This window comes from Mirounga leonina, unplaced genomic scaffold, assembly GCF_011800145.1.
Source record: "Mirounga leonina isolate KUSES-001 unplaced genomic scaffold, KU_Mleo_1.0 Mir_173, whole genome shotgun sequence".
Classification (NCBI taxonomy): Eukaryota; Metazoa; Chordata; class Mammalia; order Carnivora; family Phocidae; genus Mirounga; species Mirounga leonina.
In genome coordinates, this window is record NW_023270447.1 from 61,664,826 (window position 1) to 61,681,761 (window position 16,936).

General features: G+C 37.3%; 1 protein-coding gene and 1 non-coding gene across 8 annotated transcripts in view; one reads left to right on the forward strand and one right to left on the reverse strand.

The window, feature by feature from the left end:
- Positions 1–16,936, forward strand: part of FOXJ3 (forkhead box J3) — a 145,647-nt gene that overhangs the window by 112,118 nt on the left and 16,593 nt on the right. For 5 of the 7 annotated variants that reach the window (XM_035018853.1, XM_035018859.1, XM_035018855.1 and 2 more), the window contains 6 exons: positions 4,279–4,407; positions 6,668–6,709; positions 7,505–7,679; positions 11,216–11,632; positions 15,278–15,379; positions 15,766–15,957. In XM_035018853.1, coding sequence (XP_034874744.1) covers positions 4,279–4,407; positions 6,668–6,709; positions 7,505–7,679; positions 11,216–11,632; positions 15,278–15,379; positions 15,766–15,957 — 1,057 coding nt within the window. The remainder of the gene's footprint in view (positions 1–4,278; positions 4,408–6,667; positions 6,710–7,504; positions 7,680–11,215; positions 11,633–15,277; positions 15,380–15,765; positions 15,958–16,936) is intronic. The other 2 variants (XM_035018854.1, XM_035018860.1) reach the window with 1 other exon arrangement.
- Positions 10,124–10,267, reverse strand: LOC118020519. Its single transcript, XR_004681936.1, has one exon. It is a non-coding gene; the product is annotated as a U4 spliceosomal RNA (small nuclear RNA).

The following is a 16,936-nucleotide window of genomic DNA, read 5'->3' on the forward strand; positions in this document are numbered from 1 at the left end:
CAGGCAGGTAGAGGAGAAATGGAAGTGTTACAAAACAAATGTTAAACATAAACTTTGAGAAAGAAAGAAAGCTATCTTCACAGATGACATGATTGTTTATACGGAAAATTCAAAAGAATCTACAGACAAACTCTTAGAATTAATAAATGAACTTTAACGTTCTTGATACAAGATCAGTGTTTGACTTTAGAAATCAGGGCGCCTGGGTGGCTCAGTTGGTTAATCGGCTGCCTTCGGCTCAGGTCATGATCCCGGGGTCCTGGGATCGAGTCCCGCATCGGGCTCCCTGCTCTGCGGGTAGCCTGCTTCTCCCTCTCCCTCTGCCTGCCTCTCTGCCTACTTGTGCTCTCTATCTCTCTGTCAAATAAATAAATAAAATCTTTAAAAAAATAAAAAAAGAAATCAATTGCATTTCTGTGTATAAGTCAGACAATTAGAAAATAAGATTAAAGAGATAAAACTTACGTTAGCATTCAGAAACATTAAATACCTAGGATTAAGTGGAAGATGAACTCTACACAGAAAACTATAAAAAATTACTGAGAAAACGAAGATGTAAATAAGTATATAATTTCCATAGGGAAGATTATTGTAAAGAAGTCAGTTTTTCCTAAATTGATCTACAGATTTAATATCCCAATCAAAGGTCCACAGTGCTTTTTGGGGGAAGGGATGGGAGTAGAAAATGACCAGCTGATCTTAAAATATAAATGGGAATCCAAATGGCAAGTGGTAGTTGAAGATAATGTTGAAAGAAAAGGTATGGTAGAGGATTTATACTTCGAGATACCAAGAGTAAACCTACAATAATTTAAAGAGTGGTATTCGCAGAAGACAAATAGACTTATGGAACACAACTCAGTGATGTCTTTCAACAAATAGTGCTGAATCAATGGGAAAATCAGATTTTCCGTTCACAAAAATAAATTCCAGATGGAGCTGAGCTATAAATGATAAAACTTATAAAGGTCTCAATTGGGTGAAAAAAAAATGAATTTTAAGGAATGTAAGAAAGGAAGTAATAAAGATGTAAGAGCAGATATTAGTGTAATAGAAAACAAAGCTTTGTGTAATCCTTTACCTGATTTTACTGTAAAAGGACAGAAAAGGATATACATTCCATGAGTCCATTTATACTTTGTTCAAAAAAAAAAAACAGATAAACCAACTAATAGTGGCAGAAGTTGGTATAGTGGGTGTCTTTGTCAGCGATGGGGATGGATGGTGCATGATTGGGAGAGCAAATGAATGGGCCTTCAGGAGTCCGTGTTATGTTCTATATCAGAGGTTCTGTGGTCTGTGAACACCTAGGTAACTAAGACCTTTTTTAGGGATTCCATGAGGTCAGGCTGTTTTTATGATAATACTAAAATATTATTTGCCTTTTCCTTTATTTTTGAATTTTCATTGATGCAGCAAAAGCAGTAGTATGTAAATGTTAGCACAAATCAAAGCAGTAATACCAAAGTGTACTAGCAGTTATTGTATTCTTCACTGCCCACAGCCCTCAGGTTGAAAAAAAGAATACCATACATGATATCCTTGGTGAAACAGGAAAAATAGTTTTATTAAGTTGTGACCTTTGAGTACATGTCTTTTTGCTCTTCTCTGATGAAATGGGAAGTATGCATAAAACACTTAGACTACATGCTGAAGTACATTGGTTACTTCAAGGAAGAGCAACCTTCCTTGTGTGGTTGTTTGAGTTGGATATGGAGCTGCTGCTTTGTTCGTGGATCTTTGTTTTTACCTGAAAGAACAATTGACACTGATTATTCAGATTTGGCAGATGTTTTCTTGATAAGAAACAAAGTGAGTTTGTCACCTCAAGGAAAACAATTGATAGTATCCTTTGCCAGTGATAAAATTTGAGCTTTTAAAGCAAAAAACGGAAGTTTGGAAAACTTTTATCCACCACAGTGAGTCTGATAGCAGACTTTAAAGACTTCTTTAAAAAAAATCATTGGTTATGTTAGCACATATGAGTTTTAATGTTGTATAATGAAATGTGTCAGTATTTGGAAGATCTGTATAACTTTGTGAACCAGTATTTTCCAAATGGCTAATGCATAATGTTATAAAATCATGCTTGGATGAATGATCCATTCAAAGTACAAGGTAGAACAGAGGATTTTAGTGTAACAGTATGAAAAATTTATTGGTATGTTTTTAGATCCACATTGCAACTCATCTTTAAAAAATTATCACTTGTCACGTTTTGGTGTAGTATCAAAAAAGACCATCCACTATAATCTGAAAGTCTGTTAAAATATTCTTCCCTTTTCCAAATAGATATATATGTGTTGCTGGGCTTTCTTTGTATTGTTCCACCTAAAAAACTTATTGCAGCAGATGGAATACAGAAGTGGATAAGAGAATCCAGCTGTTTCCTGTTAAGCCAGGCATTGAGATTTACAAAAATGTAAAACAAGGGAACTCTTTCTAATTCTGTTTATTGGGAGAAAATATTTCTTATGTTAACATTTAATTGGGTTTATAATTGTTATTTTTAAATTAATATGTTTTAATATATAATATGCCAATTATTATTTTTGGGGGGACATAATATGCCAACTATTAATAGATGTATCAGCACAAACAAGCTCCTTGACTCTTCAATTTTTTAAGACTGCAGAAGTGTTCTAGGATCAAAGTTTGAGGCTGTTCTATACTTGTTCTACATTACTTATTACTACATTACTTATGATTACATAAGTATGCCCATTTTGTAATAAATAAGTAATCTGTATACTTTGTGTATATCTTACATTTTAATAAAAATGTTTATCCTCTTTCCAGATAAAAAATAAGCTATTAAGATTTTGTCCAAGATTTCTGACTTGAGTGGTAGGTAACTGAGCATGGACAGGAGAGAGTGTCAATGGGGGACAGTTCAGTTTTGCCCTCAGTAGAGAGAGATACATGCCTAGTTTTCTACATATTTGGCCTCTTTTGGCAGATGTTTGTAGCATTTAGCGTGATCCCATTCTTAGCACAAACAGAAGGATGGTGATAGCTCAATTGGTTTATTTAGTCAGCAAATATTTCTTAATTGTATACTGAGTAGAAAGCACTTATGTTGCTTATGATTCCTTACTGGGGACTCAAGGAGCTACAATCTAATAGTGGGTAAAAATTAGTTTTACCGTAAAGCTAAATGTATTGTGTCCATGGAAGTAGGAGCATAGAAAGGAAAGTTGGTTGTACCTTATGAATAGAACCTTGAGGGATAATTAGGCTAGTTATCTGTTTTAAAAGTATTTTTTTGTTTCTAATTAAAAATTATGATGGTAATATCAGTGATAAAAGTCTTCAGGAATACCTAGCCCCTTGTTAATTTGATTTATAGTCCTTAGCATCTAATGTATAAGTTAGCATCTTATTGTTATTTTTTTAAGATTTATTTATTTATTTGGGGGGAGGAGGGGCAGAGGGAGAGAGAATCTCAAGCAGACTCTGTGCTGAGCGTGGAGCCTGATGTGGGGCTTGATCCCACAACCCTGAGATCATGACCTGAGCTGAAACCAAGGGTCGGATGTTTAACTCACTGAGCCACCTAGGTGCCCAGTAATTGTTGCTATTTTTAAAAATTAGATCACATACCTATGATTTTGCAAGTACATTGGACAGTTGAGTGTCCAGTTTTCAGTAATATAACCAGTATGATGCATGTGATTTTTAAAAATTCCTTTTTTGTGTTCTTTTCAATGCCTAATATTTTGATAGAAGAGAATAACAGTTTTGCTTAAAGCTTGAGTAAAAAGTTTATACACTGTAGAAATACTTAACGGGTGCCTGGGTGGCTCAGTTGGTTAAGCGACTGCCTTCGGCTCAGGTCATGATCCTGGAATCCTGGGATTGAGTCCCGCATCGGGCTCCCTGCTCAGCGGGGAGTCTGCTTCTCCCTCTGACCCTCCCCACTCTCATGCTCTCTCTATCTCATTCTCTCTCTCAAATAAATAAATAAAATCTTAAAAAAAAAAAGAAAGAAATACTTAACAGTGAAAACCCGTAATCCCCTTATTAAATGTGGATGAACTAATTATACTTGATAGTATATTGAATTTATGTACTTTCGGATAGGATATTTTTCAGTTTGAGAGTAATTTGTTTCATGGTAAACATAGAGTTAGTAGTGAAGGGCATGGAGTTGGGGTAGGAAAGACCACTAACATTTTGTCTTTAAGCCATATACCAACCTAATTGTTTTTTTGTAGAGTTGCTTAGAAAGTACTCTTTACAGTGAAAAGTACTTATGCTAATGTTTTTCTTTTCTAGGTAACGTTGTACAACACCGATCAGGATGGTAGTGATAGCCCACGCAGTAGCCTTAACAACAGTCTCTCAGACCAGAGTTTGGCATCTGTTAATTTGAACAGTGTTGGAAGTGTGCATAGTTATACACCGGTAAGTCTTGGTGAAGTTAACTTCTTTGTTGAGACTCCTTGAGTGCTTAAAACTAAGCCAAATGTCATTGAAGTGCGAATAAAAAGTGAAGATGTGTATTTTTCACTAATTCATTTAGCTTAGATATGTAGAGCAGATTCCTACCTTGATAGTGTTTTAATGGGTACTTATATTTTACCAGGTTTGATACACATATGTGGTTATACTGTGTTTTATTATTTTGGTCTACTTACTTGTTCTCTGTCCCAAGTGAAAAGTAATTGGAATAGGAAAAAAAGTTGTACTTTAGGAAAGCTGTATTTGATGATACTTTACAGTCCTTTGTAAAAGAGTTTAGAGAATGTGTATACTGCCTTGTTTTCCAGCTATAGACCTGAGAAGGGAATTCTACAAGCCTCAGAGGTTAGGATGACTTGGTACCCAATTGTTAACCAGTCTTACGTGTTTAATTTTGGTCTGGAAAACTAAGCTATACTATAAAGGGACCGGTGTGTGCTGATTTTGTTACCTATTACAAGAACATGACCCTTGTGTTATCTGATACCTCTTTTCAAATCATCTGGCAACTGTCCTCCCTAGAAGACAGAACAGAGCCCAGGAGCCATCCACTGCACTGTACATTGGTTTAAATTTGATCTCACCAGATCACTGCCTGTTCCAGGATGAGTAAATAGGTAAAATCTTACATGGGACAAAGATATATAGCGGAGGGGAACCTTAAATAAGAAAATAACACAAAGGAAACCAAAACTGAGGGAGCAGAATTAAAATTCACATTGAATGTAGGAAAACAAAAGGTGGCTCCGTAAAACTGTTATCAGTGCTCTGGGGGAAAAAACCTAAAATATTCTTCCAGAATGCAGAAGTAACAGTTAAAGGAATAACAATTATGTCAGAGAAGATAATAGATCTGGAGAACTGAGAATTACAGGTGTCCCTGAAGAAGAAGCTAGAATAGTTGGTACAGAAGCAGTTTTCAAAGAAATAGAGATTATAAAAGTGTTACTGAGCAACAGCAAAAGTTAATGGGGGAAAACCTGTGTCTAGACCCATCACAATAAATTAAAAAATTTTAAAAGTTATCATCCATGTAAGTACTCTAGAAGAAGAAATTAGATGCATTCAGAGAAATCGTAATTCTCTTCTATAATGTTAAATACAAGAGGATAATGGAATAATACTGCACGTAGAGTTTTGAGGGAATAGGTTTGGATTTATAAATAGTATGTCCAGCCAAATTTACATTCATATGTGAAGTCAAGAGAAAGACACTCTTCGATACACAGAGCTTAAAAAGCTTTCCTACCTTTGTTTTCATGTGCCCTTCTGAAAAACATTACTTTGACAATCAAGAGGTGAACTAAATTAAAGCACTCAGTAATTATGAAATCATAATATAAAAGGACTAGTTGGAACATTGAAGCAAACTAAGCAAAGATTTAATTATTTTAAGTTGTTTTTAAAATAATGTGAGTGTAGAAAATCTTGACACCAAGAGTCCAGTATTACAAAATATAATGAAAGGAAAAAGTTAAATTTGTAGAACTAGGTGACAGAAGAAAGAACAAACGTGTCTATTATGCCAGTACATGCAGGAGGGTTAAACTTTACTTTGGAAAGCTAGACATCGTCTACTGTGCTTTTTCCTTTAACAAGACATCAAGTGGTCATCAAACATTCTGTAAGCAACAGGACAGCACCAGCTGCTGGTCGGGCTTGCCACATGTATATAGATTGATCCTATAAGGACACAGTGAGTCCAAATGCACAGAGATACTGTTATTACTTATGTATAAGCCAGATGGGTATGGTTCCCCACATCCCCCAGGATGACACTGAACTGGAGGAGCCAGATGACAGACTTCACAAGTAGTGAGTCACTGTAGTGGAGGAACAAATTCCATATTACAGCTAAGCAGTTGTATGACTCGCAGCCCTACCCTAAGAGAGTAAAGTAGAAAGTCCCCTGCCTCTCTGGAAATAGGGAGGCAGTTGAGAAGTGTCTCTTGGCAGCTTCCTGCAAGATAGACAGGTGGACAAGAAACTGCCCCATGGCTGCCTCCTGCAAAATAGGAAGGCAGAGGAGAATTTGCTGCTCATAAGACCACTCATTCCATGTTCCAGAATAATCACCAAGGCTTAGGTCATCCTGCCATTGAGCCTTGCCTCCAGTGGCCTGTGTGGAGATGTGTAAGGTCACCAGAGTGCCAGTGGTGGAGCCATTCCCCTACACAAAATTCATATTTTTCTGTTATTGCAGACTTCTTGTGAGCATCAGTTTGAATGGCTGCATAAATTTACAGTGAGTGTTCATATTTTAATTTTTCAAAGCACTAAAAAAATGGCAGTTTACCACCCCTTGATAAAATCTTTAAGAGATACAGCTGATCTTTTTTTATTTCTAGTTGTGCTGCCTTCAGTGATAATTCTTATTTTCTAGGAGTTTATGGTGCTTTTTCTTTTTCTTTGCATAGCTCAAAGCCATGCTCTAGTCTCTTTTTCTCAGAATCTTCTTTATCTGTTACCCTCATTTCTCATTTCTCCTTAGTTTCATTAAAAATTTTTTTTTTTCTCTAGAAATGAAGAGTTAGGTGTATTGAGGCTCCTTGCTGCTTTGGGCAGCACCATGCAACCTCACCGTACTCACAGTATTTGAGTTTAAATACTTAAAGATTAATTGAATAAATGAACAAGACATGTTAGTAATATCATAGTAGAGTGGAGTTTGAGATGAAATTGCTTCAGGAGAAATCAAGGTGAAGATTCTCCAGAAACTGGAAGGGTTCCATGCCTAGCCCACCATTCATTTGTATGATCTTGGGAAGGTTATTTAAATTTTTTGAACTCTTTCCCCTCTTATGTGAAATGTGGAGATTGGATTAGAATCCTGTGGTTCTTCAAAATCCAAGTTAACGATTTTGTGCTCTTGTCCTTCATGTGTACGCAACTTAACAGAGGATGGGAAAGCCAAGGACAGGGACATTATTTCCTTTGGATTCTAGAAACTGTTTTAATATTTTCAGTTATATATTTTATGTAACAGACCAATTCTGATATATAGAGCTACTAAATTAGTAGTATTTTCTTTTAATGTTAGGTGACAAACCATCCAGAACCAGTCTCTCAGTCATTAACTCCTCAACAGCAGCCACAGTACAACCTTCCAGAACGAGACAAACAACTCCTTTTCTCAGAATATAATTTTGAAGATCTCAGTGCCTCATTTCGGAGCCTTTATAAGTCAGTTTTTGAGCAGTCACTTAGTCAACAAGGTGAGTGTTTACTTGGGGTGGGCGGTTTTTGTTTAATTGAAGTATAATTGACATGCATATCCTATTAATTTCAAGTTGAGTTTTTAAAATACCGTTTTATAAAGTAAATTTTTATTGAAAAATGTTCTTAAGAATTATTTTCACATAGCAGCTGTTGTATTTCTTGAATCATTGAACAGTATCATTGCGGTCAGGATTGAATAGTCTTTGTGCCTTTACTATACCCTGTATATATTTACATAATAGCACAAGAATGCAGATAAATGTCATCTTGCATACCTAATTCACTTACTAGTGGTGTCCTGGAGGCATAGTATTGAACAATTTTGGCACTGCATCTGTGCCATGTAGGAGAAATCCTGCCGTGGTTAGTGATGTCTAGCACGTGTTTGAGTGGTAAATGTTGCACTACAGGAATAGATGTGCCGTTCCTGTCTGTACTGACTGTTATTAGCAAAGAGGTAGTGGAATATGGTAGCACCAAATTTGCAATTTCATTTATGGCGCTTATAAATGAACATACTGGTTAGTGGGAAGCTCTGGGTCACTGGTTTTTGTTTTTTTTTTTAAAGATTTGATTTATTTATTTAACAGAAAAAGGGAACACAAGCAGGGGGAGTGGCAGAGGGAGAAGCAGGCTTCCCGCTGAGCAGGGAGCCCGATGTGGGACTTGATCCCAGAACCCCAGGATCATGACCTGAGCCAAAGGCAGACGCTTAACGACTGAGCCACCCAGGCGCCCCTGGGTCACTGTTTTATACAACATACTTAAATCAGATTTTAACACTAAAAGTGATTTTGGTTAAGATGCTCTGTTACATCTCAGCCAAATGCTAGATTGTTGCTATTATGTGTTACTGTCCTTTAGCTGCTGGTTTTATTTTAGTCAGAGTCATGTGATAGGATTAAGATGTTGCATTGTCCTTCCCCCATAAATACTAATCAGAAATTGTTGGGAACTCTACTATTGCAGCACTTCCTAATTGCTTTGTTTGGCAGATTATTTCCACCCCAACTCAGAGAGTGTACCTGTTCACAGTTAGTGAACAAAATAGACAAAAATCCCTGTGTTTATAGAACTTAACGTTTTAATACTTAACCATTGTCAGATACTTCAAAAGTTAATGTTATATACAAGTGTTATATATTGATGAATATCAGTAACTTGTACAGGAAGCTGGTTTTTCTGGTTAAAGTAAGATTCATGTATTTTTCTCATTTTGAATTTTCTATTTATGAAAGTAGAAAAAGAACTAATAAAAGACTTTGCTAAGGAGATCCAGATGTGGTGATCAAAATCGAAAAATACTGGCTTTGAAATAGAAATGACAATTTCTGAAGCTCTTAATGATATTTCATTACACTAATTAAATATTTTAAAATATATTTATTTATTTGGGGGGGTTGGGCAGAGGGAGAGAGAGAATCCTAGCACTCTCCCTGCCAAGCGTGGAACCTGATGCAGGGCTCAGTCCCATGACCCCAAGATCATGACCTGCACTAAAACCAAGAGTCAGATGTCCAACCAACTGATTCACCGAGGCACCCCTTAAATTTTATTTTAAAAACAGTTTGGGGGGGTGCCTGGGCAGCTCAGTCAGTTGATTAGTCCAACTCTTGATTTCAGCTCAGATCTTAATCTCAGGGTTGTGAGTTTGGGCCCTGTTTTGGGCTCCATGCTGGACATGGAGCCTACTTTAAAAAAAAAAAAAGTGGAATTGAAAAGGTTGGTGTAGATCATACCTGGGTTCCCTTTTAAAGTGCTAGGACTTTATTGGAAATAGACAATGAAATAACTGCTTTTTCTCATCTTACTGTAAGAACCCTATAGATTCCCTCCAAATGACAGTTTTCCAGGGCCAAGTCAAGTACTTTTATATTAACTCTTCTGCCTATAAAACTATCTTAACTTACTAGGTTCTAAGATTATCTTACAATGTACTCTAATACAATTTTGTTATTAATGGGCAGTGTGAGAATATTTTCATTTAAAATGTTTTATTCTTTTATTAACTGATACTGTGCTGCAGGATTTTATTTTTCATTTAATAAATTCGTTGTGTTTTGGTTCAGTAAAACATTGTACGTGCCATCCTTTGGGATATGAAAATAGCCTAGTTGTGTTGAACCAAATATCATAATAAGATGTATGAAAATGAGCATCTACCTGCATGCAAACCAAGAGTACATTATTTTTAACATTAGACACTTCTGGCCTAATCATAATTATCATCATAGCAGCTAACATTTACTGAGCTCATCTGCACCCTGCACTTCCACCATGGCATTTAATCCTCACAACAATTCTGTGACAGATATATCCATACCCATCTATAATTGAGGTAATTGTGACTTGCAGAGATTAATAACTTCCCAAAGTTACCAGGTGTGCAGATGGCAGTACAGAGACTTTAATCCTTACTTTCTAGTGCTATAAATTATGCACTAAAATATGTGTCTCAAGAACATTCCATAAACCAAATGAAAAAGCAGTGAAGATGGCTGTTTTGTTTTGCTTAGTCTTCAATTAGCAATAATCACGCCTTGGATAAACCTCATTGGCTACAATACTGCCCCTGCGCAAAGCTTGTTTTGCTTAGTCTTTTTAAAACATTTTTATTTATTTGAGGAAGAGGGAGAGAGCACAGAGAGAGAAGCAGACTCTTGCTGAGCAGGGAGCCCGATGCGGGGCTTGATCCTAGGACCCTGAGATCCCGTCCTGAGCCGAAGGCAGACACTTAACCAACTGAGCCACCCAGGCGCCCCTGTGTTCCTTAGTCTTGAGAATTCAAGCCACCTTTGACTTAAAAGTTTTTGGAGCCATCAAAGAAAGAGTTCAGAAATAACTGGGCCTTATTTCTCTCCTCCACCTCTGTCAAATCCTTGGTCTTCAGGCCTGTAGAGAATCATCCGGAATGTGACCCAATATTCACACACTTTTCCCCTAACATTTCCTCAGTCTTTCAAGACTTCTTCTTTTTCTTTTTCTTTTTCTGAGAGGGAGAAGAGAGAGGGGCAGATGGAAAGGGAGAGAGAATCTTAAGCAGGCTTCATGCTTTGCACAGAGCCCAACGTGGGGCTCAGTCTCACAACCCTGAGATCATGACTTGAGCCGAAATCAAGAGTCAGATGCTTAACTGATTGAGCCACTTAGGCACCCCAGGTACTGCCTTTTCAAGGACGGCTTTTCCAAATCTTCAGCTCCTTCCTAGCTGAACAGGCAAGAAGCAGTGTTCCTGAATGCCCTCGGTATACTTCTGCATTAGTACCGACATTATTGGACATAATCTCCTTAAGTGTCTGTCCCTTCTACTAGATCATGAGCTACTCGAGGCTAGAGGGTGGTGTTTCTTACTCTTCTTAGTAATCTCAGAGACTGGTGTATGGTGGATGTTCCATCAACACTTTTTCAACTGAGCCAGTATTGCTTGCTGAGAATGTATGCCTCTGCTCTATTAATAATTTTGTACATGTCTGCCATAAAATATAACTGAAATCTGACTGTGAATGCTCTTGCTTTCTCTGACTGTGTCTAGGTTTGATGACCATCCCTTCCGACTCTTCCCAGCAGTCCCACACCTCGTGTTCGTATCAGCACTCTCCTAGCAGCACAGTGAGCTCTCACCCACATAGCAACCAAAGCAGCCTGTCCAACAATCATGGCGGTGGCCTCAGCACCACGGGCAGTAATTCGGTTGCACAAGTCTCACTGCCCCACTCCCAGATGCACACACAGCCGTCTCCACATCCGTCCCATCGACAGCATGGTTTACCACAGCATCCGCAGCGTCCCCAGCACCCAGCATCACACCCGCAGCAACACAGCCAGCTCCAGCCCCCTCACCCCCAGCACCCCTCTCCACATCAACACATACAACATCATCCGAATCATCAGCATCAGACGTTAACACATCAGGCACCCCCACCCCCACAACAGGTATCCTGTAATTCTGGTAAGTTTGTGTCTCCTGACTTGCGTTTGGCAGTGAATTAGGATCTGTTCTTTGTTATCTGAGGCTCATGTATATTTACTACCGAAACCCTTCTCATCTGTCTCCTTTTATGTTTTCTTGTTATAATCCTATAGTTGTAACTCATTCAGTCCATACGTTGATCTGGAGATTTTTTTTTTTTTTTAAAGATTTTCTTAGCACAAGATGGGGGAAGGTCAGGGGGAGAAGCAGACTCCCCACTGAGCAGGGAGCCCAATGCAGAATTCGATCCTGGGACTTCAGGATCATGACCTGAGCCAAAGGCAGTCATTTAACCAACTAAGCCACCAAGGCGCCCTGGAGATTTTCTTGATTAAAATTGATTGTGACAACATAGGCAAACTCAGCAACCCTTACAGGTTTTGGTGTTAACTCTCATTTTGTCCTTCTGGAAAACCAGTGTTTTTGTGAGCATTTGAAAGAAGAATGGGATACACAATCTGTTTACAATCTATTATGATTCGGAGTCGTATAGATGAAAGAGAATAGGTCAGAAAAACCTGTTTTTGAATCTTCATTATGACTCGTATGACCTTGCATTACTTCTTTTAGTCTTACTATTTTCTCATCTATAAAAATGGAACTAAAATACCCTGATATACAGTGTTGTTATGAGGATCGCATCGAGAATGCAATAGGAAGTGCCTCGTCTGGTACCTTGCCTTATAAATATTCAGAAAATGTTCCCACTCTTCCTTTCTTTGCTTATTCCTGCCCAGGATCTCATTTTAGAAAGATAGATTGCAAAGGAAGAAAATATTCTTCATATCCTGGTTTTTAAAAAATCTGTTGCTCTTAAGTTAGGTCTTGATGGTTTCTGGTGAGATGCTTAACTGACATGGCTCACAGACCAGGCATCTGCACTGCAGAACTCCCAGGGGTGCCTGGGACTACATAGACTACAAGGTGAATGGGGCCCTTTGGAGTTGAACATATACAGATCCTTCCCTTAGCTTACTTGGCTGTCCACTTACCAACCAAATCACTGATGAGATTTTTATCCTGGAGGGACAATTTCTAAATGCTAGCTGGTGCTAGTTCTTGCCAATTAAAATTGATCATTATTTCAGGCAATTAAACTACTGTCGGAAATGATCTTTAGATACTGCATACTGTCTCTTATATTCTGACTTCGCTATAAAGCTTAAGTTTTCCTGAAACTTGCCTTTTTTACAAAGTGGAAAAATAATACAGTATTTTGGGGAGAATTACATAAGGTACAAAAATGCATATCAGGGTATTTGAAATTTATTAAGTTCTTTTCACAATTTTGTTTTCGCAGTTAATAATTCTAAGTAGGTTCTAGAATAAAGTTGAAAATTGGGTATAGTTCTTGATGGAAAGTCTCTTAAAACATCTTGAAATTATTTTTAGGTCTAACCTAGAGAAAAAGGTACAAGTATAGCCTCCCCTTTTTTTACTTTGTTAGTCACTGTTGTCTCCCTTAAAAAAAATTTTTTTTTAAGTATAGTTGATGCGTAATGTTACATTAGTTTCAGATGTACAACACAGTGATTCAGCAACTCTGTACTTTATGCTATGTTCACAAGTGTAGCTGTCTGTCACCATACAATACTATTAAAATGACACTGACTGTATTTCTTATGCTATACCTTCTATACCAGTGACTTACTCATTCCATCACTAGAAGCCTGTACCTCCCACTCCTCTTCACCCATTTTGCCCACCTCCTCCCCCCAACCCATTTGTTCTGTGTATTTAAAAATGGGACTGTTTCTTTTTTGTTTTGTTTTCAGATTCCACATATAAGTGAGATCATATGATATTTGGCTTTCTCTGTCTTAGATCACTTACACTACTACTGCCTACCTTTTAATGTCAGTACACCCTTCAGAAAGTTAAGCTTGTTCTTAATATGATTTTAAGGATTGACTAATGATTGTAGAGATTTGGCGTCAGTAGAAGTCTGATGCTCTGGTCATACCTTTCTGTTAAGTCTAATGATTGCCAGGTGAAAACAGCTGAAAACAATCCATCATGTGCTCTTAGTGGCCTGTTGTTATACCAATGGTAGCTTACCAGAGAAGGAAAATAGCTTTTCACCTGGGGGAGTTGGGAATAATCATTGTGGCTGTGATAATCTCTTTGAGTTATAAATTTCTCATTTATAAGATGAGACTAAGCAGGTTGTCTTTAATAGGGAAGGAATGGAAGAAACAGTTTTTGAGTTCCCATTATGTGATAGGCAATTTAGATACATTATCTCCTGTTACTCTCCCAAATCAACTATAAATTGCCACATTTAATAGATAGGAAAAGTGTAACTCAAAGAAGTTAAGCAGTTTGCTCAAGATCAGAACTAATAAGTGGTAGAATTGGAGTTTATATCCTGGCCTGTCAGGACTTCAAAGCCCGTAACACCAGTAATTCCAAAAGGACTAAAATGAGTAAACATTTACTGAGTGGATCTTGCAGAGATTGCTTTGTATTGCCAAGTCAACATTTATTATAGGTAATGGACTTGAAAGTTTCATAGACTTGAATGTGGCTCACTGGAGCATTACTTACTTTTCCCTAACAAATTTCTCCCTAAATTATGAGTTGCCTAGGGGCAGAATCATGTTGTCTCTGGTTCGTTGTTTATTTGAAAAAAATCCATAATTGGCAGATTTTTGTAAATCAAGTAACCAATAGTTGATACAGAGTTATCTGTAATGTAGCAAAAAATCCTTTTTATTAGTTCTTACCTTCATCCATCCAGGAGTGATTCTGATAACAGAATAATTTGTGCAGCAGTCACTGAATGGAGGATTTTCTTCCTCTACTCAGCACTATCTCTGAGTGCAGCTCAAACCCCATGCCCCTGAGTGGTGACCACTTTGCTGACATACAGACTGTGGAGTCTTAACCCTCCTGATGATACCACACCAGAGGATACTATTCCTGACTAGAAGTGCCCTGGTTTGGATTCATCAGCATTTCTTAGAGATGTCTCAGCCCTTTCTTTTGCTACTTTGCCAGGAGGACTGTGCTAAGGCATTTCTCTCTCTTAAGGTTGCCTTGTAAGAAATTTGTCCTCTTGCTGTACAATGTAATTTACCTCCCTTAAGTCAGTGCTTTAAATTATACTGTGTGTTACTTCTAAATGTGAACCTGCCTCTGAATTATAAAGAACGTATCTCTTAATGTCATAACAAGACAGGAAAATGAACTTCATGTAGTGGGGAGGGAGGATGTATTGATTTGCCTGACTTGCCCTGCCTGGTCATTCATTTGTACTATACAAATGTAAAAAGCGGTAATCAAGTTTGACATTATAAGGTGATAGGGCAATTTGTAAGCTGTCAGACTGGAGCATAGAAGCACTGGGTTCAAGGTTTAGATTCATCATAGTGACCTTGCTAAGTTATGCCACCTCTCTGGGTTCAGTTTCTTTTTATTTATAAAATGAAGAGAAATAAGACCCCTTGCCTGTTTCACAGAGACGATTGCCCCAGCACATGATATGATGGGTGTGAATCCATTTGTAAAACTGGATGGGGATCTATCAATGTAGGAATAAGCCCAGCTCATTGTCTTCCCCGTACCATATACTTCAAACTTAGACTATCCAAGATTTATGTACTGTCGATATTATTTCTATAGGTGTTTCAAATGATTGGTATGCAACACTTGATATGCTAAAAGAAAGTTGTCGGATTGCCAGCAGTGTTAATTGGTCAGATGTAGACCTTTCACAGTTCCAAGGTGAGTATGGATTCTTTCCGACCTACAACCAAAAATACATGATCCCTTTTTCTCTCATAGATAAAATTTTCTTTGTAGTAGAAATATCTCCTTATATAGTGTTTTTTTTGTAGTTAGTAGTACACTTAAAAATAACATTGCAAAATTCATGATTAAGTCTTTCAGTCAATTGATGCAGCAGAGGATCAGAGGTAAGAGTTCTGAAAGAAGTTTGGCCACATTTAGAAGTAATTAGGCTTTGAAGAATTTTTAAATATCATTCTTCGTTGCATGGTAAATCACTACCAGTGGAAATTTTGAGGGCTGAAAAAAAATTGTGTCTTTATTTTCCTTGCAGTGTTGTAGAACAAATGATGCTAACTGTATTTCTAATGCTTTCCTCATAGGTTTGATGGAGAGTATGAGACAGGCAGATCTGAAGAACTGGTCTTTGGATCAGGTTCAATTTGCTGATCTCTGTTCTTCTCTTAATCAGTTCTTTACACAAACTGGCCTTATCCACTCACAGAGTAATGTTCAGCAAAATGTCTGTCATGGTGCCATGCATCCAACAAAACCTTCCCAACACATTGGAACAGGTATGGGTTTAATTATCTTCTTGATTTTCTCTTTCTCATTTGTGTAAAATTTAGTAAGTGAGGCAATTTGGTATGTTGTTAATGGTGACTAATCCATTTACATCTTTTTATTTCTAAGAAATTAAGTAAAATAACATATATATAAAAGGTATATTTTAGAAAAATTGAGGTAAAGAGACTTTTTCTGTCATGATTTCTATGATTATTTTATTATGATTGACTTTCCTTTGTGATCTTTAACCTTTTAAGTTCTCAAACAAGAATTAAATGTTTTAAAGATACTTACATTTTTATAAGAACATAGTTATGAAATTATATCAATTTAAATTTGTTTAGACTTCCAATGAAAATCAACATGTCTTATTTTATATATCTTCTAAGAATGTTAAGATTAAAGTTCAAAGTTTACTTGAAGAATACAGTAATGGTAAATAGTCTTGTCGGTGTTTTACTCTGGACTCGACATTCGTGCTCTGTATTTTTCATCTCATTCTTCCTTTTCTCTTTACCCTTGTAGCCATCTCTTTTACTCTGATTGCAGCGCCTTTTCATTCTGTAGGTATTTAATATCCAAGTGCTTTTTCATTTAATTTCTTGCCAAACTTTTGGGGCGCCTGGGTGGCTCAGTCGTTAAGCGTCTGCCTACGGCCTCAGGTCATGATCCCAGGGTCCTGGGATCGAAAGCCCCACATCGGGCTCCCTGCTCAGTGGGGAGTCTGCTTCTCCCTCTCCCACTCTCTCCACTTGTTTCTCTCTCTTGCTGTCTCTCTCTCTGTCAAATAAATAAATAAAATCTTAAAAAAAAAAATTCTTGCAAACTTTTATCTCCAAGTTGACTTACTTTCTGTTCATTATTTTGGTTTTACATATGATGCATTTTTAAAAGTCTTTTTCTTTCCTGAGTGGCTTTCTTCAACCATTATCCTAGCTTATTTCACATATTTGGTCTTTCCATATTCTCAAGACCCCCAGCCAGGCT